At 41.9% G+C, this 27,545-nt stretch overlaps 1 protein-coding gene across 9 annotated transcripts in view; it reads right to left on the bottom strand.

Annotated features, from left to right (window-relative positions):
- COL15A1 (collagen type XV alpha 1 chain) overlaps nt 1-27,545 on the bottom strand; it is a 276,139-nt gene that overhangs the window by 14,804 nt on the left and 233,790 nt on the right. For 8 of the 9 annotated variants that reach the window (XR_005594255.1, XM_039525414.1, XM_039525413.1 and 5 more), the window contains 8 exons: nt 22,668-22,721; nt 22,347-22,406; nt 18,494-18,562; nt 18,041-18,082; nt 12,826-12,868; nt 8,379-8,468; nt 4,822-4,871; nt 2,548-2,667 (listed from right to left, as the gene is read on the bottom strand). Coding sequence is in view for 8 of the 9 variants with exons in the window: in XM_039525414.1 (XP_039381348.1) it covers nt 2,548-2,667; nt 4,822-4,871; nt 8,379-8,468; nt 12,826-12,868; nt 18,041-18,082; nt 18,494-18,562; nt 22,347-22,406; nt 22,668-22,721 (528 nt within the window). In the remaining variant the exon portion in view is untranslated. The remainder of the gene's footprint in view (nt 1-2,547; nt 2,668-4,821; nt 4,872-8,378; nt 8,469-12,825; nt 12,869-18,040; nt 18,083-18,493; nt 18,563-22,346; nt 22,407-22,667; nt 22,722-27,545) is intronic. The other variant, XM_039525417.1, reaches the window with a different exon arrangement.

The following is a 27,545-nucleotide window of genomic DNA, read 5'->3' as shown; positions in this document are numbered from 1 at the left end:
TTCGTCAGGCAAAGCATTTCTCTGCCTGACAACAGACTGGTGCAGAGAGAGCAGTTCCCAGTAGAGTCAAATGGGATAATTCAGGACACACTGCAGGCAAGGGCCCTATCCTGGCACTCCTTCCTAGTTGCCACAAACCTTCCTTCTTTTCTGGCACAGTTATCACTAGTGGAACCTAGCAAATCCCATACATTAGCCAATTAACAGGCGCCATCCACCTGGGGATTAGCAAAACTGCTTCTAATCCTGATTTTTATGGTGAATAACACAGGATAAAAAACTAGACAGATTACAAAGCAGCTGAATTGTATAGGAACTGTTCAGACTGATACACATGGGATTTTTCATTAATGGTTTTGGAGCACAGGATGTTAGTTATGTTAGAAAATGTTAGTTAACTAGATGGCCAACATTTTTCAATATGGACACTATATTATTTCTGTACTGATTATTTTGCCCTTTATGATGATATAACCAGTAACATCAGACATATCTTAATTTATGTTATTGGTATTATGAAGCTACTTATTGATGTAGCTAATTCAGGCAACAGAGCAAAATGTTAAATCTGTTTTGTCTGGCAACTTAATTACCACAGATGATATTAAAACGTGTATATTTAATATTGTGAATAAATCCTATATGCAAGTCATACTAATTTTATTTGTATTTATTTTTAAACTTCTAAAATACACATAGCTATACACATTTAGGCATATGTACGGAAATATAAAAATCACACATGGCATAGTGTGATTTTACAACCTAGAAAGACAGCTTCCAAACAAAACACTCCCCCAGCCATCTTTCAACGAAAAACCTGAACAAACAAGTAGATCTTGCAGTGTGTAACAAAGGCTCTCTCTGACCAGCTACAAAGTTGAAGGACTTCTGCTGAGAATGCTGCCACTGGCAGATTACTATATATTTTTATTCTTACCCTTTATTGGTCAATGTGCCCAAAAGAGGCAATAGTCTTTGTAAATTCAGACAGTGTAATGAGAGAGTGGGCTCTCCCCACACTGAACCTGTTGGATACAGTTCTCCTTTGATTTAGCCTAATTCTTAATTCAGTTACTAAGTATGAATTGCAATTTTTACCACAAATAAATCTGTAGCTCACTTTAAATCTGTTCAGTGGTCTGATTTAGGCCCCAAACCTGGAAATTTTTATGCATGTGCCTAACTTTACTCACATGAGTAGTCCTATCAACTTCTATGGGGCTGCTTGCCTGCATAAAATATTACCCATGTACCTAAGTGTTTGCAGGTCTGGGGCTTCAGAGAAGAGGATTTTCAGAATCTTACCTACTTTAACTTTTGTAAAGTTTGTTTGACCAAAAAACAAACAAACAAACAAAACCATCAACAAAAGTCAGTGACATCATAACAATTTAGGGCTGTAAGAGAACTCATGAAGTCACCAAATCCAGCCCCCTGCACAGAGGCAGGATCAAGTAAACTAGACCGTTCCTGACAGGAGTTTGTCCAAGCTGTTCTTAAAAACCTCCAATGATGGGGATTCCACAACTTCCCTTGGAAGCCTGTTCCAGAGCTTAACTACCCTCAGAGTTAGAATGTTTTTCCTAATATTTAATTTAAAACTCCCTTGCTGCAGATTAAGCGCATTACTTCTTGTCCTACCTTCAGTGGACATGGAGAGCAGTTCATCACTGCCCTTTTTATAACAGCCTTTAACATATTTGAACACCGTTATCTGGTCCCCGCCACACCCCCGTCTTCTTTTCTCAAGACTAAACATGTCCAATTTTTTTAAAACCTTTCCTCACAGGTCAGGTTTTCTAAACCTTTTATCATTTTTGTTGCTCTCCTCTGGACGCTCTCTACATCTTGTCCATATCTTTTCTATGCTGCAGTGCCCAGAATTGTACACGGTACTCCAGCTGAGACCTCACCAGTGCAGAGTAAGGTGGAATGGTTACCTCCCATGTCTTACATACAACACTCCTCTTAATACACGCAGAATATTAACCTTTTCTGTAATTGCCTCATATTGTTGACTCATATTCAGCCACTATACCCCTAAGATCCTTTTCAGCATTACTCCACTGAGCCAATTATTCCTCATTTTGTGCACTGGGTGTTTCCTTCCTAAGTTAAGTACTTTGCACTGTCATTTTTTAAATTTCATCTGGTTGAATTCAGATCAATTCTCCAATTTATCAGGGTCATTTTGAATTCTAATCCTTTCCACCAAAGTGCTTGCAACCCCTCCCAGCTTGGTGTTATCCGCAAATTTTATAAACATACTCTCCACTCCATTATCCAAGTTATTAATGAAAATATTGAATAGTACTGGACCCAGGACTGACTCCTGTGGGATCCCATTAGATATGCCCTCCCAGGTTGACAGTGGACCATTGATAATTACTCTGAGTACATTCTTTCAACTAGTTGTGCACCCATCTTATAGTAATTTCATGTAGCCCACATTTCTCTAGTTTGTTTTTTGTGTTTATTTAGTTCTTACTGGAATGAGAAAATGCCCATGTACATTTATGTTGCAAGACAGACTGCATCACTTACAACTAGTCCTGGTCTTCCAGGGGGTCCAGGGGGTCCAGGAGGCCCTGACATAAAGAACCCTCCACTTGGTTCTCCTTTTTCCCCTTTGAAGCCAGTTTCGCCAGTGTCTCCTTTCTCACCCTTAGAAGAAAAAGCATTTAAAAAAATTAAGTTGAAACAGGATTGGAACCTGCCATTGATCCCATAAAGTTACACTAAAAATCTCAATACAGGATACAATGAGCTTAAAATCTGCTTTTTGATATGACTCCCTTCCCCAGTGATGTATAATGAAAACAAATAATCTACTTCTCCCACACAGAGAGGAGAAAATTAGGTAGAGCAAATTGTGTTTATTGTAGTTCTCCTTCTGCTATCCTTCAAAACAAGATTCCCTACTGCAATTATACCTCCATCCACCAGAAAGCTGGAGGCAAAAGTCACAGGAGGTGCAAAGAGCCAGGCTCCACCCCATTTCCTTCAGTCACTGAAAAAGCAGACTACAGACGTCACAAAAATAGAGCTGATATTTAAAGATGTGTAGAAAAGCAAGGATTACTGTAGACAGGTGGAAAGAAAGTGAAGGAGGTAGGATGGGAGAAGAGATGACACACAAAATATTGGCACATGATTTTCTCTTGTACTTCTCTTCTCCCATCCTACAGAGAAGTGCGTCAGTGAGTCTGAGAGAAGGAATGACAAGAAGAGCCTTGAAACAGAAAGTTGTTATTCTCCCTGCTGAATAAGAGCCACATCAACAGACGTTCTAGTCTCTCATTATTTTCTTTCTGTAGTTCTGTAACATGCTTGTTTTCTCTCTACCCTCCTCTTGGTCTTCCTTATTTCTTCCTTCTGAGAAATAAGATTGTAACTAGAAGCAGCAGAAAACTGAGCAAGAATTACTCAGTCCCAGGACAGGTGGCAAACCAGACTCAGGGAAAGGAGTGAGCAGCCCAGCTACTTATAGCTTTTGTGATTGACAGATTTTCCCCTCTTGCTTCCTGGTAAATGGAGTTGTGAAGCTTGCTGTATGGCATCTCGTTCTGTAGATGGGGGGACAAATGCCAAAACAGCACTTTATAGATGAAAGCATCTGTTTAAGGTGGAGATATTATTCTGTTAAATCAAATAAGCCCCATCCTATCCAAGGGGGAAAATTTCTCTCTTTGAGTTGATGCAGGCTACACATTACACCAAAGAAAATATAAATGGTTGAGCAGGAAGAAAATCTGATAGCAAACCTCCTCTATAATAATCTTTCAAGGGAATTGGTTATACCATTACATAACATTTTGATTTAATTTCTTCTGGAGATATCACTATGGAATATTCCGATTACATTATACTAGAAATCTTATATTGATACAAGACAGGATATAATAGCTCTAATTCAGTTAGAGCAAAATAAAAGCATTTTAAATTAATATTCCTTTCCTATTCAATTCCAGCACATACAGTAATCCATAGTGGGAGGACAGATGAATGCTGAAACGGGGAGGTCTGGATCAGATGGTTTTCCTTAATAAGCCATTTTGGAGAACAAATAAAGGGAGACAGAACTATTGGCTCCCAACAGACCCTTTATTTTATTAAGGCTGTAAAATAGTTTGTACTGGCTCCATCCCCTTTCCTGCAGTCAGTGAAAAAGCAGACTTCAAACTTCACAAAAGCAGAGCAGATATTTGAAGGTGTGTAGAAGAGCAAGGATTAGTGCCTATGGGGGGAGAGAAAGGGAAGGAGGTAGGATGGAAGAAGAGACAACACAAAATTATCGACACTGACTGTTCCTTGTACTTCTCCCATCCTACAGAGAAAACCATCAGCGAGTCTGGGAGAAGGAATAACAGGCAGTCTGTACAAAACTGATTTTTCATGTATTAAATGTAGCTATGTTTGCTCTAACAGTCTGTTTGAAAGCAAAAGTTTTCTCACTCCATTGTTGATATGAAAGAGTTTGAGAAATATAGAGGAGATTTAAAGTAGATAATGACAAAGTATGATTCATTTTAATACAATTTGTGAAAAGAAACTACTTAGCAGTAAAACCCAGATAATACTTTGTACATTAGTAATTTCCTTTGTTTACTTTTGGCATATTATATAGTAATATGATAACTTGTTTATTCACCTATTAATTTGAATAATTGTATAATATATTAATTTGTAATTTCTGGTATAAATCAATCATTGTGTGTATTCCACTTGTATGTTAGTATTTGTCTTCTATTTAATGCATATTAAAATATAGGATTTAAAAAGCTGAACAGAACTAAGATACACATGGCAAGTAATTACCTTCATGCTGTTAACAAAGTGGCTGAAATATGCTGAAGGCAGAGGAGGACCTGAAAAATCAAGTACATTATTTTAGTGCAAAAATCATCTGTACTTTCCATTTTAAAAGGGCTAAATTATCCATAATTTCCATTTTAGAAGGCCATTATCTGTATTATTCTAGAAGTTTAAAATATAACTCTTCTCCATAATCATCTTGACCTTTTTAATGTGGCAAACATTTGTTTCCCCTCAGTTTTACTGTCGCAAAAGCCAACATCTGGTCCGTATGCCAGCATCACTGCTGGGCTGGTGTCAGTGGGATTGTGTTTATGCTCTGGTGATGGTTAGATAACCTGAGACTACAGAGTCAGTATTTTGTTTTTCATGCCCTCGCTCTGCTGTTTTTGTGTAGGTTTGAGAAATAACCTTTTTTTTTTTTGCAGTGCTCAACAGCAACATGATGGACTTGTTTCAAAGAGATACTTAGAATTCCCTGATGTATTGTAATCAGTTTAAATTAGGGCTAACAGTTTAGAAGATTAATTGAATTCAAACAAATTGCAGGGAAGTCTATTAAATCAAATCCTAATGGAATATATGGCACCATCTAGTTATTCATTCATAAATTAAAACATACCACACTTCAGAAAGGCAGTAAAAGTACCTCTCCGGCTCTCTTTTGAGAAAAAGCTTAACAACTGCTTGTGTGACGGAAGCTGGCACCTTGTTTTCCAATGAGGAAGCACTAATGTTCTCTGCTAAACATACACCCAATACAAAATCAATACTCTGCTTGATTTTAACACCCAGGGGACTGACACAAAGTCCACTGAAGTAAATTGAAAGGCTCCTGTAGACTTCTGTGGGCACTGGATCAGGCACGATAAGAGCTATTGGGTTCCACAGAACATCTGGAATTTCAGTGAGACAAAGTCAAATTCATTCATGTATCAGAGGGGTAACCATGTTAGTCTGTATCCACAAAAACAACGAGGAGTCTGGTGGCACCTTAAAGACTAACAGATTTATTTCGCCATAAGCTTTCATGGGTAAAAATCCCACTTCTTCAGATGCATGGAGTGAAAACAGAAGTGAAAAATAGAAGTGAAAAAAGAAGTGGATTTTTTAACCACAAAACTTATGCCCAAATAAAATCTGTTAGTAATAATAAGAGACATACCAATCTCCTAGAACTGGAAGGGACCTTGAAAGGTCATTGACTCCAGCCCCCTGCCTTCAGTAGCAGGGCCAAATACTGATTTTTGCCCCAGATCCTTAAGTGGCCTTCTCAAGGATTGAACTCACAACGGTGGGTTTAGCAGGCTAATACTCAAACTACTGAGCTATCTCTCCCTCTAACAAGCTAGCCCTCCCTCTAACAGTCTTTAAGGTGCCACCAGACTTCTCATTGTTTTTGTAAATTCATTCATTTCATACAGATGTTGCTTTTGTCCCCTCCAGACAAGTATCTGCAAGTATGAAGGCAGACAGACTGGTATTCACAAACAAAAACTATCGGGTTAAGTTAGATAGAAATTTTTCCACAACATTTCCGAGCAAACAAAGCCATGGTTCACCATGTGATTGTCATGATTGGAACTCTGAAGATGCTACAGCAGAAGAGCTACAACTGTCCATGCCATTTGCACAGCTTTGAAAACTCTCTGTGCTCAATTGAGCTAACTCATAGCACTCTAATCTCTATCTCATGCACTTCATCTGTCAGACCAATATGACCTATAAGGATGTCTTATAGGGAGAGGATACTTAGGCTGCTATAATGATCAAGAACAAAAAATGATGGTAATGTTCAACTAGGGCAACAACAGAATGGGCCACTAACTGTGTGGTGCTTTCCTTTAGCAAAATCTGAAACCCAACAAGGTCAGTTGGATTCTCTAGGCAGGCTAAGTAAATAGACCTTTGTTCTTTAGAGAACAAAGATGAACTCTGTCTTCAGACTAGAGGAAGTGATATCCTGACCATAACGAAGGTGTAATGTTCACCCCACTTTATCTCCGGTGAGAGTCCGAAAACACATCACAAGTATGTGGAACATGATATCATTGTGATTGTCCATCAAAATATTAATGAATTTAATAAATTTAATAAAATGTGGGTGTGAGAAGTAGTGTGAGTAGGGTAGCTCATAAAACAGGATTTTTTCTTAGGACAGGTCTACACTGGGGTGTGGGAGGGTCGACCTAAGATACGCCACTTCAGCTACGTAGTGAAAAATGTAGCTGAAGTCAGCGTATCTTAGGTTGATTTACCTGGCCATGACGATGGCAGCGAGTCGACCGCTGCTGCTCCCCCATCGACTCCGCTTCCACCTCTCGGCGCAGTGGAGTTCCAGAGTCGACGGCAGAGCGATCGGGGATCGATTTTATCGCGTCTACACTAGACACGTTAAATCGATCCCCAATAGATCAATCACTACCCACCGATCCGGCAGGTATTGTAGACGTAGCCTTAGTTTTCCTTTGAAGTACCCAGTTCCTGCATTTTAAAAGCTGGCTGATGTTTGGGGAGCCCCTCCAAACTTTTTAGAAGCATGTGATACAGATCAGCAGAAAGGTTAGCGTGAGGGGCAAAAAGTCAAAATAGAAGCTTAGTGTGAAGAGCTGCCCTCTGGAAGATAACAACTGTAAAGTTATTTTAAGTCACAAAACTAAAGCTCTGGATTGAAGGCCTGAAATATTATAAGTACCACACATGAAAATATTTCTTAATTTCTACAGTGCTCCTTTTATGTTTCCCTATTTCTAATGTCCATCCATATAACTTTTCCATTTTCTGATTTTTTTCTAACTAGTTAGTAATTAAAACGGGCACAAACAGGAAGACTTTATGAAATACAACAGCAACCTTGGCTGAAAAGATTTGCCTACGAGCCCTAGACAAAGACCACATTGTTTGTACAGTATGTGACACATAGAACAAAAAGTCCCTGCCCCAAGAAGCTTACAACAATCTAACTCATCTAATTTAAATGTATTAGCTATGTATATCAAATTCTCCCATAAAAATAAATCCTTAGTGGGCAACTCCTCTTAGGATGTTTCCAGGCCCCATTAACTGCTATCAGTGTCAATACTTTTGATAATCAAGACAAATAAATGTTTGTACTGAACACAGATGCCAATAATTATGTGGCACTAGACTTCATCACAATTGGCTGACAATGCCAGGCAAATAAAAGGACTTGGTGTCCTTCAAACCAGTTTAACATGTTGTGACAATCCAGATAGTTCTAAACATTTATTTGAAAAAAAAATCACAAATAAGTTGATGATGTTTCCCATAATATTATAGGGTTTATTGATTTATGCCCAAATTCAGCAAGGAATCTAAGCACATACCTAACTTCAAACAGATGTGGGACTATGCCAATGCTTAAAGTTAGCCATGTACTTAAGTACCTTGCGGAATCAGGGCCTTAATAAACTGTGATTAAGTTAAACACCTGGTTTGGCACAGGAAATAAATATGACTTTTAAAATGTCTTTTTGCATCTCTTAAAATAAACCCACTTGAAAAGTACATATAGTGCTCTACAATCATACTCATAATACCTGGTAGTCCAGGTGAGCCTCTCTCTCCTTTTTCACCTTTTAAGCCTGGTGGGCCATGCAGTCCCCACGAGCCTGGTTCGCCTTTTATACCTGCCATAAAAATATTGCCAGAAAATGAAATGCATTCTTAGCAAATGAAAGTTATTGCAAAGTATCATTTTCAAATATGGTGTGACAGATACTGTGTTAGTGATGGGCCAACCACAAAAGTTCTGGGAACGGATTCTAAACACGTTTATTCAAACTTAGAGGCTCCTTTCCCTTGTTACAAGCTTCCCCAGCTTTCCCCATAACTGTTTACTAGCTACTGATGCCTTCTCCCTTCCCATGGCATTTCAAAAGGACTGCCATTTCCTCTTTGCCTCAAGAACCTGAAATAACCCCTCTGTAAGGCTGTCTCTGTCTTGAGATCTCTCCCCCTCTTGAGGAACCCGGGCTTGCCTGAAGTAAGCCAAAGCCAGAGAGCACCCCAGCTGAGATACCTTCTTGATGTGGTCTACCATCCTAAGAGTACTGTAGAGAAAGCACTATCAAAGGGTAGAGGTGTATCTCCAGCGGCTTCATCACTCAGGCATCTGAATTTCTTATCACAGAGCAATAAATAATGACTTCTGATGAGGCCAACAAAACTATTTACAATTCATTGCCTGTGATAAGTGAGTGTGACTAATGGGGAAAAAAACCAATATTCTTTCAGAGAATATAAAAACTTTTAGCAAGATTTCCTTACCAGGTGGGGCAGGAGAGTGTGGGGGAAGGGGTAGACCTGCACCCAAATCAATGTTGAGTTTGCATCCTCTCTTCCATGTATTTGCTCCCCACCTCCAGTTTCAATTGCAGATCTACTCTGTCAGGTGACTAGACAACATGGCACTCTTCTTACTCAATGGATCTGATACCAGTGGGTGACATTCACTCCCACATAATGGGACTTTTCAGGTTGGATTCCCCACCACAGTGCCCCTTATGTAGTCATTTACACCTGAACAAAGTGGGTGTCAAATAACTCCATTCTCACGTGGTTGCATTTTACAGCTACTTTGCCAGGTGTAAATGGCTACACAGGTGCAAAGTGCAGTGTTCCTATGCTGAGTGACGGGCAGGAGGTATGGCAGTGAAGTTCACTCCTGAAATCCAGAGACAAGGCATGGGGCTACAGTGCAGTCCTCTCCATGGCCACTCTTCACAGTTCCAGTTTATGGGCTGGAGTAGCCATTGAAACCCTACACTCCAGTTGTGCAGTGTATTAGTGCCACTGGATCCATATTAACACAGATCCCACGGCCTCTTTTATAATTTACACACATTGCATCTGTATCTGAGGCTGGTGTAGAAACCACCTCCGTCTTGCTTGGGCTCTGCCTGCATGGCTGCACCAATGCCCCCTTCCTGTGCACACCCAGAGTAGTGTTTAATGGGGACTGAGGAATCCCTGCAGGGGCTGGTGGGGAAAATGCATTCCAATCCCTTCCCTTTATGGGAATATTCATCCCCTTGAGAGGGTCTGCAGGGAGGGTGGCTCTCAGCCTTTGGGGGTTATTAGTAGTCGTGGCCGAGTGGTTAAGGCGATGGACTAGAAATCCATTGGGGTCTCCCCACGCAGGCTCAAATGAGGTGGGAGGGATAGCTCAGTGGTTTGAGCATTGGCCTACTAAACCCACAGTTGTGAGTTCAATTCTTGAGGGGGCCACTTAAGGATCTGGGGCAAAAATCAGTATTTGGTCCTGCTAGCAAAGGCAGGGAGCTGGACTTGATGACCTTTCAAGGTCCCTTCCCGTTCTAGGAGATTGGTCTATCTCCAATTATGATTTGGACCAATTTTAATGCCTATCAGACACAATTAATGGACAATTGGGCACAATTAATGGCTATTTTTAGTTACACTCATGGTGTGCAAGATTCAAAGATCAGATTAGCAATGCAAAATGCCATGGAGGACAGGAGTTGAGGCTCTTTTTGGGAGCTGAGATGGAAGGGATGGGAACTGACTCAGTGGAATGTTCTCCAAGTACAAGGCCCATGTCTGCTGCCAAGAGGGAGTAGTGCCAGCAATGTGGCTGGAAGGGGCTTAGACCCAGAGACTAAAGTCTGTTGCACAGTTTCCTGTTCATCGCTGGACTCTACAGGTTTGACATTCCTTCCTCCTCCATTATCCCTGAAATCCCTCTCCACTAAGGGGGAGCAACTAAAGGAATCCCCCACCTGTGATGCTTGCAGAGCTTCCTGGCCTAATGTCGCCCTCCCAAGGGCACTTCTGCAGGAGGGTGCAATATGTACCATTCCCTCCCTGTTAATCTGTCTCCCTTCACCATTGTTTCCCTCCCTGGGGATGTCTACACTTCTCTCTCTCTCTCTCTCTCTCTCTGCCTTGGAAAATTATCTTCTCTTCAATAGGTCTCACCTCATCCTCCTACAGAGTGAAGGGAAGGGGAGAATTTCTTCTGTCTCCCCAGAAAGGTTCAAACACTCTTTCCCTTGCAAGTGAAAGAGATTTTGGTGGTTTGATCTCTCCTTTTCAAAAATCTCTTCAGGGGTAATTTGCTGTGATTCCTGCTCTAAGGAGGGGTTGATCCTGTCTATGATATTTACTTTGGCACAGATCCACAAAGGGACTTAGGCGTTGCCAAACTTAATTTTTAGGTGCTGAGAAAAATCACAGGAAAAACACTGCAATCCACAAAGCTTGAGACCATGTCTACACGTACAGTCCTGCAGTGGCGCAGCTGTTCTGGTACAGCTGTGCTGCTGGAGCGCATCTGGTGAAGACTGTCTGTGCTGACAGGAAAGAGAGAGCTCTCCTGTCAGCATAAACCCCACCCCTGTGAGCAGCATAAGCTATGTCGGCTGGAGAAGCTCTCCCACTGACACAGTGCTGTGAACACTACCACTTATGTCATGTAACTTATGTCGCTCAGGGAGGTGGAATATTCACACCCCTGAGTGACATACGTTTTGCTGACATAGGCAGGAGTGTAGACATAGCCCAAGCTAGGTGTCTGTGTTCCCAATACACTGAATGGGGAGAGATAGACACTTCAAACTGCAATCCACAAATCAAGCAGGCTAGGTGGGGAGCAGCCTAAGCTAGCCAGTGGGAGATGCTAACTAGAGGGATATGTGCTGAGCCCACCCATTTCATGGAGATAGATGCCCCCTGGTTCAAGTCCCCCCTCTGCCTGTGAGTAGTCTAACCACAAGGCTATGAACTATTCTGATATGGGGTTCCCTCAATCTCTCCTATTGGAGTTGTTCCACTTTAATTAAATATTAATTGGGCCAGAGATAGCATTAGAATGACTAGAGCCCATTGGTGAGAGCACTCACCTGAGAAGTGGTAGGCCTCTGTTCAAATTTCTTCTCACCCTCAGGAAGAGGATGGGACTTGAACTGGGGGTCTCCCACATCCTGGATGAATACTCTGACCACTGGACCACGAGTTATAAGAGAGGCCCTTCCTCCTTCTCCTCCCCCACTGGGCTGTGAGGGAGGAGAAGGAGGAACTCATCTGAGAGGCCATGCTCAGAGGCTGCCTACCAGGTTGGGCCCCACATGTGACTTAGGAGACCCAACACCTCTCTTCGTCCAGTACGTGGATCACTCCCAGGCTTAGATGGGAGATAGGTGCCTAGAGTGAGGCAGCAGTGGGTATGCCCACAGGCAAAAAACTTGGATGTTGAGTGAGTTCAGGCACCTACACGGTTCAGTGGCAGGAGTTTTGTGGCTCAGAGTGGTGCCTAAAAACAGGACTTAGGTACCTAAATACCTTCATGGATTACACTGTTGATGCCCAAGCAATGGGACTGGAGCTCTGATCATAGGCAGGAGCTTCCCACCCTGACTGGCTGATCCAAGGAAATGTTCTGTGCCATTCAGAACACACACAGTCACCTGTGAGAGCAGTGGGACCAGCATTCATCAGGCAGGATTTGGGGCTCTTCTGGGCTGGCTGAATTGGGAATCAGCCAATCCAGTTTTCTTCCCATAGGAGTAATTTCAGGTTAGCCTTCGAGTTTGCTGTTGAGATGTTCCCAGAGCACAGGAGGACTGATTGTGTGACTGCATATTCCATACAATTCTATAGCCGATTATGACAGAGAACACATAACAATGGGACTGCAGCCTCACCCCACGCGGCCACATCTATGTGTCTTATCCCTGGTAAAGAGATACCAGCTCTGAGAGAAAGGATAGTTCAGTCCCATGGCTCATTCACTCCTTGGCCTCTATGCTGAACACTGCCAACAGGCTGCTAATTTGTACCAACAGTGTTGGTGGGTTTTGGGATGTGGATACTAGTTTAATAAGAACACAATTGAGACCACAAAATCATTTCTTATGGTGTAGATTGCCTAATAGCCAGGAGATGGCTGAGACTTTTGGTCACTACAACTAGGGTCATATTTGATCCAATACATTGCTACAAGAAGTAAAAAACCCAATAGTTTACCATAAATGTTAGCTTCTTGGTTTCCAGGATGAGCAGTGCCAACCTACACACAAAGAAATATATTCAGAATATTATCTATACAAATTATCTTATACTTACGCAGCAGTTAGCATAATAGGGCCCTGATTCTGGCTGGAGCTTTTGTGTGCTCTCACAGTACATATAATTAATAGTTTAAGCTGTATTAGTCAACTTGCCAATGTCCAAATATTAGCCAGTTAAGACTTATTCAGTATTGTGCGTTCTTCAACATGCAGCATGCTTTCAGTGGGCTGTAAAACATGCATTTTTGCAACATTAACTGAATTCTGCTTTCAGTTATGCTAGTATAAATCCAGATTAACTCAATTCAAGTCACTAGAATTACTCTGGATTTACATCAGTGCAAATGAGAGCAGAATTTGATTTTTAAGATAACAGATTGTGGTTGCAGTGCTTTTCATCAACTATTAACACAATTCAATGGCTACTTATCTGCTCCATGGGCATAAAAGGCACTTGAGAGAAAGAAAAGTGTGATCGAAGCACGAGACTGGGAGCCAGGAACTCCCTAATTCTATTCCTGCTGTGGTCTTGAGTATGTCACAAACTTATTGCCTGTCTGTAAAACAGGGACAAAATAACCTACCTCCTAAAGATATTGAGAGGATTAATTAATGTTGGTACAAGGCTCTCAATGGATAAAACATTACATAATGCTAATTATTACTATTAATATGAATTGCATCCTATTCACATATTAAAAATCCCACCGTGCAGCGGCTGCATGAAAAGGTCCAGTCCTGCAACACTCACTGTTAGGCGTTAACTTCAGTGGGTCTATTTGCATGAGGAATGCTTGCAGGATTCAGTCCATAGTTCCTTACGAATACTCACTTATACAGATGTGTAAAGTGGAGTATTTGTATGTACAAATTGGGGCAGTTTTATGTCATTCACAAATGTAGGGCAAAACTATTTTGCATATTAAGATGCATGGAAAGGCACTTAGAACCACACATTTCTTTTATCTGGGCGGTCATTAGTGCAATTAAAATATTTTCAGAGTTCTTGCTACTGTTCTCTGATTTTTAACCTCTGTGCGAATGAACTATTCTTGCTCTCTAAGTGGGTTTCTGTCATTTTAATGGTTGCATGGAAGATAATTGCAAGGCATTGATGAGAAAGTTGGCCAATCCGTAGAGCAATTCCTAGCAGATCTAATGAAAAGAATTTCTTATAAGAAAGTTATACGTAAGATGGAGAATTTATGGATGGAATGGAAGAGATAAGAATGAAATTCCTAAAACAAGTAGTTAAAGCCTCATAGAAATGTAAAAACATCTTGTGGTCATTTTTCAGTGTCTGAGTTCATACGTAAAGTTAATATGGAAAGGTTTATAAAACCAGTAAATATATTTTTCTTTAAAGGCAGGAAAGAGATTATTTTCTTATTTTGTTCTTATTGATACTGAGTTTCATTCAGGGGCGGCTCTAGGCATTTTGCCGCCCCAAGCACGGCAGGCAGGCTGCCTTCGGCGGCTTGCCTGCGGAGGATCTGCTGGTCCTCCGAAGCCGCGGGACCAGCGGACCCTCTGCAGGCACACCTGTGGGAGGTCCTCCGAAGCCACGGGACCAGCGGACCCTCTGCAGGCAAGCCGCCAAAGACAGCCGGCCTGCCGCCCTCGCGGTGCCGGCAGAGCGCCCCCCGCGGCTTGCCACCCCAAGCACGCGCTTGGCGTGCCGGGGCCTGGAGCCGCCCCTGGTCTCATTGTATTTATACCAATATAGACCTGGGGTCTCTCTTCCAAAATCAACCTAAATAAACTGGGATAAGTGAAATGAGAACTGGACCCACTGTAAAGTGTTGAGTTATAATATGATGTACTGTAGCAGATGGATGATGCAGCCCTCCTGCACACCAGGCATAACGGCTCTTTAACAATATGTCTACACTGCAGTTAAACATCTGTATCAGCTGACTCGGGCCCAAATCAGCTGACTTGGGCTTGTGGGGCTTGGGCTATGGGGCTGTTTAATTGCACTGTAGATGTTTGGGCTCAGGCTGGAGCCCAGGCTTTGTGATTCTAGGATGGGGGACAGTCCCAGAGGCCCAGTCCAAATGTCTAAACCTCAAATTAGAGCAGTGCTGCCTAGTGGTTTGAGTGCTGGAGTGAGACTTACGAGACCTGGGTTCTATTCCTGACTCTGCTACTAGCCTGTTAGGTGACCTTGTGCCTCAGTTTCTCCATCTGTAAAATGAGAATAATGATAGTGATCTCTTTGGTAAAGTGCTTTACGATCCACTGATGAAAAGCATTATATAAGAGCTAGGAGGTATTATTTTAGGCGGGAGGGATAGCTCAGTGCTTTGCACATTGTCCTGCTAAACCCAGGGTTGTGAGCTCAGTTGTTGAGGGGGGCCATTTAGGGAACTGGGGTAAAAATCTGCCTGGGGATTAGTCCTGCTTTGAGCAGAGGGTTGGGCTAGATGACCTCCTGAGGTCCTTTCCAACCCTGATATTCTATGATTCTATGAATTAAATAGCCCAAGCCCTGTGAGCAGAGTCAGCCACCAGTGTTTAACTGCAATGTAGAAATACCCTGAGGCACAATCCCTTCCCAAGTCCCACATTGCTCACCTACTCAGCCCAGTGACTATATGCCACAATATGGCCTTTAGGAAAGCTCTAGTGTGACTCAGGCCTGTTCACAGTTTATTACAAGAGGTAATTTCTTTGATTTACTAAACAAAAAGTCTCTGAGGTCCTCTAAACCTTAGTGCCACATCAGCTCCTCAGACATCCTAGGTGAAATCCCAGCCACACTGAAGTCAATGGAAGTTTTGCAATTGACTTCAGTAGGGCCAGGATGTCACTCCTTGAGTTTTATGAGGCAATAATAGTTGGCATGTGTGACCCAGGGAGCCCCTCAGTGCCAGCTGGCAGAGGGCACACCATAGTGTAACTCACATCATGCCTGATATACTCATTGCCCCAACTCACTGTTGTCAATCTGATTCTAAAAGGTGTCTGTAGTGGGGTAGTCACCCTGCTCCGTGTTGGAAGGGGTTAAAAACAGCTCTGGGAAAGGGCTGCCCAGGGACCCAACCAGGAGCAGGCTTGAGGCAGCCAATCAGGGCCCAGCTGGGCCAGTATAAGAAGGGCTAAGGGAGGCGCTGGGTCAGTCTGACTCCAGCATTGGAGTGGGAAGGACCTAGCTGCCTCAGAGCAAAGGATACCTGGGGCAGAACAATGCTTGGGAAAGCAAGAGGAGCTGGGGAGCTCCAGCCTGGCAACTCCCCAGGCTGAGGTCTTGTTAAAGGCCTAAGTAGGTACTGGGGCTGCAGAGGTGCAGCCCAGGGATAGGCAGAGGCAGCTAGTCCAACCCCCTTGCCAGTGATGAGTGGCCACTACAGACTGCTGTCTGCCTCAGAGAAAGGGGGCTAGATGATGAGTGGCAGTAGCCACTGAGGCAAAGTGGGCATAGAGGGTTGGGGGGTCCTCTGGGAGGGGAGACCCAGAGCATGGGGACTGCTGTGGGGAAGAACCTCAAGATAAGAGGGCACTGGGGTCCGGGAAGGACATAGGGCCTGAGGCAGGAGAGACACTGGACAGAAGAGGGCACTCTGAGGCTGGAACTGAGCTAATTCCTGGACGACCCACAGGAGGCACCGCAGCGGCGAGTGCTCAACCTGCTACAGTGTCATCTAAAGGTGTCATATGCAAACGGGTATCACTCTGGTCATTAATATTACTGCATGGTGTAAGTACGGGCTGAATGTAAAGAATTATAGATGTGTGATAGAAATATCTTCTTCAATGCGTTTGGCAAGCAGTGCATAAACCTAGTCTGTTCTAGACAAAGGAATGTTGTTTCACCTGCTTGACTGTCTCTCCAATGTAAATTGAGCAAGGCGAGGACAGAAACAACGGTACTGCATTTACATATAAGGTAAACAGAGCCACCAAACTAGCAAGTCGGGGAGATGACCACACAATGGAACAATCACAATGGGGGATGGAGGCTGTACCCCCAAGGAGACTTCCTGGCCGTAGAAAGAGAGACAACGGACTTTGGGAAATATAAGCAGAAACAGAAAGTCATTTTGGCATCCACCATCTGAGGGCAGAGCTCTTGAAATCGAGAAAGATGGATCCTTCAACCAAGTGGATTGAAGTTTCTGGGAACTGATTATAGGTGAGAAACCTGCTTAGACAATGAGTGTAACTTGAAGTTAGTTTTAGTCACTAGAAAGTGTGGTTTGTTTTGTTTGTAACCTTTCATGTCTCTTCCTCTCTTACCTGAAATCACTCAAACCTGTGTTCTTTGTTAAGAAACTGAAAAACAAAACCATCTCAGTGCTGGTTATGAAAGTGAAGCGTGAGTCTTCAGCTAACCTAACCGGTTGATGTGGGCTCTGTCTCTTTGCAGGCAGCAAACTTAACTTCTGCGACTGTCCAGTGAGAGGGACTGGACTCTGCAAGGAGACGTCTCTTGGGAACTTGGGAATTGGTGTTCACTGTTACCTGTAAGGCAAGTTTTAGACTGGAAGAGTCCTGAAAATTTTGCTGGCAAAGCAGACAAGCTGATGTGTCCAGGAGCTGGCACACAGCTCAGCAACAGCAAAGCTCGCTCTTGCTGTGACAGTTCTGGGTGACTTGAGCAAGATGTCATAGCATGTGGATGGAACAATTGGAATGTAAGCCCAAGCAGGGCAAAAGAAGATTTTGCTTGTTTGATATATGCTCTGCATGTCCTGGCATTCAAAGATACTAGATAATTTTATTCTGATTGTGGACTGAGAGGTATTGTACAAGCAGTATCAGAAATAAAATGTCCTCCCACCTCCTTTAAAAAAAATCAGTTGAAACACATCTTTCCAAAGACAATTCTTATTTTTTTGGACTCCCTTTGTCTCTAACCTTTGGTCGACAAACAAAAGAACAATGTTACAAAGCTTTAAGCCAAAAGTTTACAATGTTGTTTATACCTCTCATACATTCTACAAGGCATTCATTGTTGAGACTATAAAATACTCTGTTATCTTAAAGTCTTGATCCTACTTCATTGTGTACATTGGACATATGACATTACCAAGGCAGATGGCAAAGCAAAAGTAGAGATTGAAGAGAGCTAAAACATGCACAGAGATGTTTGTGTCACTTGTTCTCATGGCCATGCACTTACATATATCAATGTAATTTGGTAAAAGCAGGGTCTGTAGATAACTTACTGGCATTTTGCAGTGAGGTCTGGGAGAAATTGGGAAAACTGTCTATTCAAAATGTGGAGGAAAATGAATTCAGTAAATAAAGATGATGATGATATAGCAACTAAATAGTCAGATTTAATAGAAGATGACAGGCAAAGGACCCGTCCACAACACAAAAATCTCCTCATCCTGAATGGATTTTCTGGGTCAGATGTTAAGAATGCTCTTGCATGGTGTGGTTCTGCCAGCAGGTGGTGGCCTTTGTGGATGGGGCAAACCCCTTAAATAAGAGTGCTTTCAACATCTGTGGTTAGGAGGTTCTGTCCTATATACACAAGCTGGAAATCTGCCTGCAAACCTGTGCGATCTGAAACAATTTCAAGGTTTCACCTTACAACCCATTTCAAGAGCTGTGCATTACTGCAATGGTAGCAAGGCCCCACAGACCAAATAATAATCCCTCTAGGTACTTACTCCTTTGATGTGAATTACAGCCCCTGGAGGTCCAGGGGGACCCGGGGGCCCAGGCAAGCCAGGAGGACCCTGGGAAGGCAAAACAAGGGGAAAGAGACATTTATTAGTTAGAACCTTTCAGACTGCAGTGCCAGCTGACAGAAAAATGGCATGGGCCAATTTGAACATGGAGCCTTGTGCTAACTGGCCTGAAGGGAGGTTGAGCATTTTCTTGAATGTACAAATTTTTACCTTTAAAAAGAAAATGTGGATTCTAAGATTTGACCCACAATATTTCATAGACAGGAGAATTGCCCAAGGCTTTTGCATTCAGAACAAACAAACCAACCACAGCATTATATAAAAAAGCTCCATTTGTTCCCCAGAAAACACTCTCTTTGGATTATCCATACTGCTGAGACATATACAATTACAAATTGCACTGTTCAAATGCCATTCAGACAGCTGGACATTTAAATGCAGAACATCTGTAACATAAATCCTAGCCCTAAGGAGAGAGATTCTGAACCATTCAGTCATGTAGCCTTTTATGTTATTTAAAGTGAATTTTGTAATGTGGTATTATGCCACGGTGGGTTTGGTTCTGGCAGCTACAGTTTTAAGCTTAACAGAGTGAAAGTTATGTTTGCTACTTGCTTTAGAGTTAGAGTTTTTAGAAACACATAAAGACCAAGGGTAGTGACCACACATACATTTACCAGTACAAAGTTTAGTTTAGTTTATAAGTAAGTTATGATTACCCAAGCATATAGAAATTCTATACAGACCTGTGCACAAGTTACAAATATAGTTATACTCACATCCTTAACAATAGTGTTAGGGTCTGATGGGTCTCTCATGCTTGATCATTAGTAGAGGGATGGTTCCAGCTGGAGTCTCCCATAGGGAGCTCAATTTTCCCATTCTGGGCAGCCCTTTTTATAATGTGATTCTGTTTATATCTACATTCTGGGCATGTTCATAAAAGTGTCAACCCTCTTTTCTCTTATTGGTCTGTGTTCCCTGGAAACTTAAGGGACCCCAATTTTCTATAGACTGTGTAAGTTTCCTTTGTTTTTATCCCATGGTTTAAGACACATGTCAGAGACAGATGCGCCTTTACAGTATTTTTATGATCTAATATTAATCTTTTGGGTAATTTTGCACAATATTACCACCTGGTACCCCTTTTTCCATATTTTTAGGGCATTGGGTTATTTTTTGGTCATTGGCTTGAGTTATTACTTCTTGTCTCCAAGGCCTAAAATAGCTAAGCTAAAGTCTTGCAGGCCTCAACCTATGGGTTTTTGCATTTTAGCTTGTCTTACTTATGTCTAATACTTGGTTTCTTTAAATACTGATCAATTTTAGATTTTTATAATCCTACAAATTCATTCTAATTAACATAAAATGAATATATGTAATATCACACATTAATTAATTATAACATTACACAATAAATGAATAATAAACTAAAATCATTGGCTACAGCCAGCACACTACACACTCAGGAACTGCACTATTAACAATGGGCTACTGCACTGACATCAGTGGATTTATTCTGGATTTACAGCACCATAACTGAATGCAGAATCTAGCCCAACCTATAACATTGAATGCTATATCCATGTGGAGGCCCTGTGTCCACACACTGCGTCTGGTCCCTGACGGATCCCCACCCCCAGCTCCCTGCTAGCACTGCTACATTGGAATAACACTCTTCATTAAGCACCTAAGCAGAAAAGTATCAGAGGGGTAGCCGTGTTAGTCTGGATCTGTAAAAGCAGCAAAGAGTCCTGTGGCACCTTATAGACCAGTGGTCCCCAACCTTTTCATCTAGCGGGCGCCAGACGAAGGACTGGGGCGGCAGTGGAGCATCCACTGAAATGCTGCCAAATTTCTGTGGCATTTTCATGGCGACGCCTCTCGATGACGTCAAGCGGCATCATCGAGAGGTGTTGCCACCGAAATGCCGCAGAAATTCGGCAGCATTTCGGCGGATGCTCCACCGCTGGCCATGACGCAGGTGCATTTAGATGCCCCCGTGGGCGCTGCATTGGGGAGCCCTGTTATAGACTAACAGACCTATTGGAGCATGAGCTTTTGTGGGTGAATACCCACTTCGTCGGATGCATCCGACGAAGTGGGTATTCACCTACGAAAGCTCATGCTCCAATACATCTGTTAGTCTATAAGGTGCCACAGGACTCTTTGCCGCTTAAGCAGAAAAAAGATACTACAAGCTGTAATCCGGGATAGAGAGGGGCATAATGGATGGATGTGGAAAGAGGAGGAGAGGGCAGAGATTATGGACCTGTCTGCTGCTATAGCTGACTTTTCTTTCCATCTAAAGGAATGACACTTTGATTATGTTGGCTAACACATGAGAACTCAAATTATTTAGAACAGATGCACCTGGTAATGAGATCCTCTCATCTGATAGAAATGGAACAAATTCATACAATTTAAAGCCACAAGGGACTATTAGGTCATGTAGTCTGATCTCCTATATATCACAGTCCATAGAATTTCACCCAGTAACCCCTGTATTGAGCGCATTAGCTTGCGTTTAGCTAAAGGATGTCTTCCAGAAAGGCATCCAGTCTTGACAAAGATTTCAAGAGCTGGAGAATCCAACACTTCCCTTTGGTAGTCTGTTAATCACTCTCACAGTAAGAGATTTGTGCCTAATTTCGAATTTGAATTTGTCTGGCTTCAGCTTCCAGCAACTTGTTCTTGTTTTGCCTTTCTTTGTTTGATGAAAAAGCTCTTTAGTACCTGGTATTTTCTCCCAGGAAGGTACACCAATCAAGCCACTTCTCTGTCTTCTTTTTGACAAGCGAAGACATTAACATAATTTGCACTCATATCTATTGTGAAGGATTCACACTTGTGATTTCAACCTGGTGCGGAATAGTTTTTAAACAAGCCACTCCAGAATGGCACTTCATAAATACAATAGAACTCATTTAAAATACAGTCAATTGAAATATAACAGATTCCACCAACAGTGTAATGAACCAGGATACTATTTCTGATGTGAACTTAATCATATAAGGTCTTTTGTACAATATTGGTACTGATTTCTCTAGTAAAGCAACGGTGTACTGTGCTGGTGTACACAGAGCTCAGAGTGTGTGTATGTGTGGTGGGACTACCTGCACCTTGTCTTCTCTAATAGCATAGTACTGGAGTAGCTGCACTGTTTTTGGTACTAAAGTAATACATGTACCAGTACTAATTTTTCTAGCATAGACACATCCTAAGATGATACAAGAACTCTGATATGAATTACGATGCCAGATGTTCTATGAAAATGGAAAATGCTATTCTGGAACATTTACTTAAGCTGAGTAGCACTTGCTGATGGACTACTTGCATGAGTGCTACCCGGTGTCGATCAGGGTTGAAGAATCAGGATTTTTGTTTATTAAGCTCAAAAGCATTTTTGAATTCAACAACTGTAGAATATTTAGCATGCAAATCCTACACACACACATTATCTGTGTAATGTTTGTAGTGTCCCCCTGACAACTTGTGGCAGCAAGTACGACCGGGTAGGAAGTGTTTGAAAGATGAAGCCCAAGATGGGCCTAACTGAGCCACACTTACTTACCAAGAGTAGCACTTATGTGAGTATCTCACTGAAGTCAGTAGAACTACTCACACAAGTACATACTGCTCAACTGGAGTTAGGATTACAGAAATTGGGGCTGAATTATTATTATTTATCAGGAGAAACGGAATGATCATGTTAGCATTTCTAGGTATTGCAAGCTGGTTTTCATTCCTAGAATAGATTCATATCTATTAGCCTTGACATGGGATTATATTCTTGTTTACAGTGAAATTTCAGTACCACTGCAGAACTTACATATAATGTTACACCCCGTTCACCTTTTACACCTTTCAGTCCATTCAATCCTGGGCGGCCCTGAAATGAAGAGAAATGTTTTAGTTTCTGTACAGAAGTAAACTGCTATTTTTATTCCATACCTATCTCATAGAACTGGAAGGGACCCTGAAAGGTCATTGAGTCCAGCCCCCTGCCTTCACTAGCAGGACCAAGTACTGATTTTTGCCCCAGATCCCTAAGTGGCCCCCTCAGGGCTGAACTCACAACCCTGGGTTTAGCAGACCAATGCTCAAACCACTGAGCTATCCCACCCTCCATCTGAAAGACCCTAACACGTACAGGTCGTCCAGGAATACCAAGTTCTCCCTTAGGTCCAGAAGGTCCTATTGGTCCCTGGAGACAAAATAGAAAGCACGTGATTAGCTGAGAAAAGGAGCAAAATGTAAAACTTTCTATATGGAACATGACAGTGACTCATGTTTTGGTCATTTTGAAAGCACATCAATGTGTTTTTAAAAAAAGGTTCCCTGTCTGCAGACTAATTCCTTGAGCAACTATTCTGAGAGTACAGATGTGAGGCAGATAGGCCTGCATATAAAAATGGAACCCCAAGATTGTGATCTTTGGAGGACAAGATTCTTTGCTCTCACTGTCAAAGTCTAAATTTCACCCAGATTTTGTGTGCCCAAAATGTTCAAAGCTGAGCTGTCAAGTACCAAAGTATAAAGGGGAACTTATAAGCATCTGTCTATGGAACAGGAACTGTCTCTCTCTGCTTGAGTGAATGTGTGATTGGTGTTTTCCAATGATTTCTATGCCAACTTTCTGCTAGTCTTGCATTTTTTAAATTATTTTTGAGTGGGGAATTTTTAGAGTGATTGAAAAAATGTCTAGACTGACCTCAAATGTCTCAAAAAACCCGCAGACCTCCTGACTGGATATATTTTTCAATATGTGGACTTCCCAAGCACAAAAATACTGGAATGGGGAGAATCTTTGTTTACATAAAGGTGACCTAATTGGACCCTATAACAGGGTGCTGGCTTACGAGGCACTGAACCAGCCCCTGTTCGCTCAGAACCTGCTAGCGGAGCTCCCATCAAGGGGAACTGATTGGAGCTGGCAGGGTGTGGCTCATTAAAGGAGCCAAAGAGTAATCACCTGTGAGCCTGCTGGGGAGAAGGCCTATAAAGCTGGCAGGAAGGAAGTGGAAGTGGAAGGGAGCGGGGAAGGAGAAGGAGAGAAAGAAAACAAACAAACAAACAAACAAACAAACAAACAAACAGGAGGAGTAAGGAGTGAGGAATTGTTGCTCCTAGCTAGCAACAGGAACTAGCTGTCCCCCCCGGGTGGCTACTGAACTCCTATTGAATTGTACAGAGTTGTATATAGATGGTTGTGGGAACGAACACAGGGAAATAAAAGGACACTGGGTTTTGCAAAGTAAGAGGTCTCCGGCTGATTTGTACCATGAGCGATGAAGTGCACATCTACACACCCCAGTGACCATGGCTGCTGGTGATTGCTGAACACTGGCCAGGTGATGTCATCATGTCTGACAAAGAAACCCATGCTTCCTCCACACTCCCAGCTGTAGGAGTCCAGCAACATGCAACTTCTAAGTGTCAACTTCCACAAGTAAAAACCTCTAGCCAGCAACAAGTCCATCCACATAAAAAAGCAGACTTGAAAAGACCACAGGCTAACCTTTTTCCACCAGGCTGAATGAAACCTCAAGAGTAACCACCACCATTCTGTATATGTAGCAACTTTTGGATTTTCTTTTCGTTTCCAATTTGTATTAGCAGAAGGACACCTCTGCTTTAGCATTCTTGCAAACGTTTTTAACTGCAGCAGGTGGCTGGTAATGAGTGTGTGTGTGGATAGAACCCTCAGAATCTGAGAATGGTGCTGTGATGGCCCCGGGGTGCCACCTGGAACTGAGATACAGCTGAGCCCTCTGTCTTACCAATCTGGGTTCCCTCTTGCACTGTGACATTGTGACAAGCTGCAAAGCCCTCCAAGCTTGCACTCACAACAACTTCCATAGGCAGGGCCCACACCCAGCGGTGTTCATAAACGCTCTGCACAGCCACTCATGAACCCACATAGAGAAACTACAACCAAAATACTCTCATCTCCCCAGCCTAAGCCCCCAGAGCTATACTGTCCTGCCCTGGTTAAAACCTGACCAGTATGAATTTATTACCCAGTCCGCCACTTCTATAAAGGAAAGTGGACGTGCACCAACTCTTGTTCATGAGCTGCAATTTATCCCCTTTGCACTTCAAACAACACACAGCGTTTTAGGTAAAATATAAAATAGATTTATTAACTGCAGAAAGATAGCTCTTAAGTGATAACAAACAGATCAAAGTAGATTACCATAAGAAATAAAACAAAACCACAATCTAAGCCTAATGTACTAGTTAGTATTTGAATCAAGCAGTGTCTCACCCAGTTAGATAGTACATAGAAGCAGGTTAGCTTTTACATCCACAGGCAGGCTTCTTTCTTTCCTGCCTGGGACCAACACTTCCCACCCAGTTCAGTCTTTTTCCTCCGGTACTTTCAGGTGTGTTGTCGTAGGAAGAGTGAAGTACCATTATGATGTCATTTCCCCCTTTTATATCTTCTTCCTACTTGCTGGAAAGCTCTTTTGCTGTGACCTGGGTCAAAAAGTTCCCATTGTGTAGTGCTATCTCTGAGAGGTTTCTGTTGTACACAGTTCCTGGGGTAATCTTTGTGGTTGTGTATATTTCCTCAATATGCCATTAACATTGTTTGGCCTTTTTATTGTTGTACCTGAAAGGCTTCTTATGGGTGTTCTCAACCTCACATGTTTCAGTAGCACATACATAGCCAAACCTCATAGCTTCACATACAACGATAGCACATACAATCCAACGAGATATCAATGTCTAGAAGATCGAGACTGTTAGAATACCTCACAAAGCATACTTTGTACAAAATATATCATAATTATACGACAGTGGTGAATATGGGATGCCACAGGTACCTGTAGAGTGGTTCCTCCAATACCTAACAGCCCTACATTAACAACTGTGCTGTCTAAAGATCACACAGGCCTATATATCATGCATTAGGGGTTGTCGCCAAAAATAAAAAAAATATAACCACCCATTCATCCAGACCACCTTAGCAGTTTTAGACAAATTTTCTAAATTCCTGTTGCCAAGGCCCTCTTCCTTAGCTAATTTAAATAATAATTAGGAATGTATCCGTAAAAATATCAAAGGACTATTTGTTGTGGGGAAGAGCCAGGATTATTCAATATCAACAGTTGCTCCTGGGTCCTGATTTGAAATCATACCAAGAGGTACGTAATAATATAAAGATCCCACATTTTCAGTATTTACAAGTCAAATGTTTTATTGTGGAATCTGGATATGAGGCAGCTCTTTCTAGACATTTAGCCAAGGGATAAGCTGGAACAAAGAGTTTAAATTCCAATTTCTAAGATACATACAAATTTGACTGAGAAAGATGTTAGGAAAACAACCCAGATGAAAAGATGGGAGAGGGATTTGGACAAAGAAATTGATCTGGATAAGAGTGTCTCCATATAGGAAAAGAGATATACATCTTCAATTTGTGTGGTCCATAAGGATTTTTTTTTTTATAAACTACTGTATAGATGACGACTGACTCCAGCTAACCACTATCATATTTTTGCTATGTGAGAGGTGCTCTTATGGAGGGGTTGCATGGAAAGATACTTGCACGTGTGATTGCACTCAGGAATTAGATGGTTTGGGGAGGAAATTATTAAAGAGATTCATTGTATGACAAAATGCTGGCTGGTTTCCTAGAGATCCCTGACCTGCTTGCTTAATGCTCCAGTAAAGGATCTGCATTTTAAAGAGAACAACAAATTAATTTCTTATTGTTAGCTGCTAGACTTTGTGTTGGAAAAATGCGACTCTTCCTCCTATGGAATTGTGGTACAGTCCTTGCGATGGAAAAGCTTTCGCATCAAGTACGTACACAAGAGAAGCACCAAAAAGACGATAGGTACTTATAAATTTGGTCACTCTTTCTAGCAAACCCAGCCAGCAAGCCAGAATCTATAGCCAGGTTCTTTGAAAATTAACCTGATCCTGAATAAGAAATATATGACATACCATGTTAATATTTTATTGTAACTTTACCTTAATACAAGTTTCAAAAGGAGTTATATGTTTCTTTAATCTTCACCTAAATTTGTCATTTGTATTTTAAAATGTAACAAGTGGTGTCATGCTGAATGTTTTTTATAACCTTATATGGGGGGGGGGGGGCGGAATAAGGAGACTAGCTATTTCCTAACCACCAGTAATTTAGGCAGGCTGCCTTAATTGGCATCAGAGCTGTAGTCTCAAAATTAGCTTGTCAGCGAGTGATTTGACACCCCCCGCCTTGTATCACATATTTTGTTGGAACATAAATATATCAAATGGCACTGAAATTGACAATGTTCTGTTACTTTGGGGGCTGATAGCTAAAAAGATCACTGTCTTCTCAAGTTACACAGAGCGTGTCAGGAATTGTTGGTTTATTTGTGGTGGTTTAACCAATCTCATAATTTGATGATTCTAGAAACCCACCTTATTCTAATTTGATTTGTTCATATGTAATTTATTTTATGTTTTTTTTTGTTTAGTTGTTCAGGCAATAAAATAGGTAAAATTAGAAACCTGTGTGGTTTGGATGTTTTTTCCTTTGATGTCAGGGTTCAGATCCAATGGGCCACCTAGTGGTGGTTTGTAGAACTGCTCTATATTCCTCCCATAACTGGTGCTCAGGTAGGAACACTATTGGGTTTTGAGGGAAAGTTGACTTCTGTATACTGATCCCTTCTTTGAATGAGCAATGTAGACTCCAGAATCAGTGGGAGACTGAGGTGATGCATAGCCACTGGTCAACCTAAAGGCTGATCTTTTCCACGCAACAATGTCTATACTGCTTGCACAGAACAGACAGATTCAGACTTGAAGACTTTCAGCAGCTTTTCTGCATACTGAATGATTTAAGAGTGTTACCCTTTATTGAGTGTCACCAAGTCAAACCAAGAATATTATTTTTCTTTGAGGCAGTAACTCTCAATATTGCCTGGGCAAAACAGTCAGTTCTGTATACTGTATGTAGTGTTAGAATTTCCTATTACAAAAATTAAATTGGTTTTTGATCTCATTTCATCCTGACATCAGTTTTGTA

The sequence above is a fragment of the Mauremys reevesii genome, linkage group 2 (assembly GCF_016161935.1).
Source record: "Mauremys reevesii isolate NIE-2019 linkage group 2, ASM1616193v1, whole genome shotgun sequence".
Taxonomy (NCBI): Eukaryota; Metazoa; Chordata; order Testudines; family Geoemydidae; genus Mauremys; species Mauremys reevesii.
This window is presented reverse-complemented; position numbering and strand designations above follow the sequence as displayed.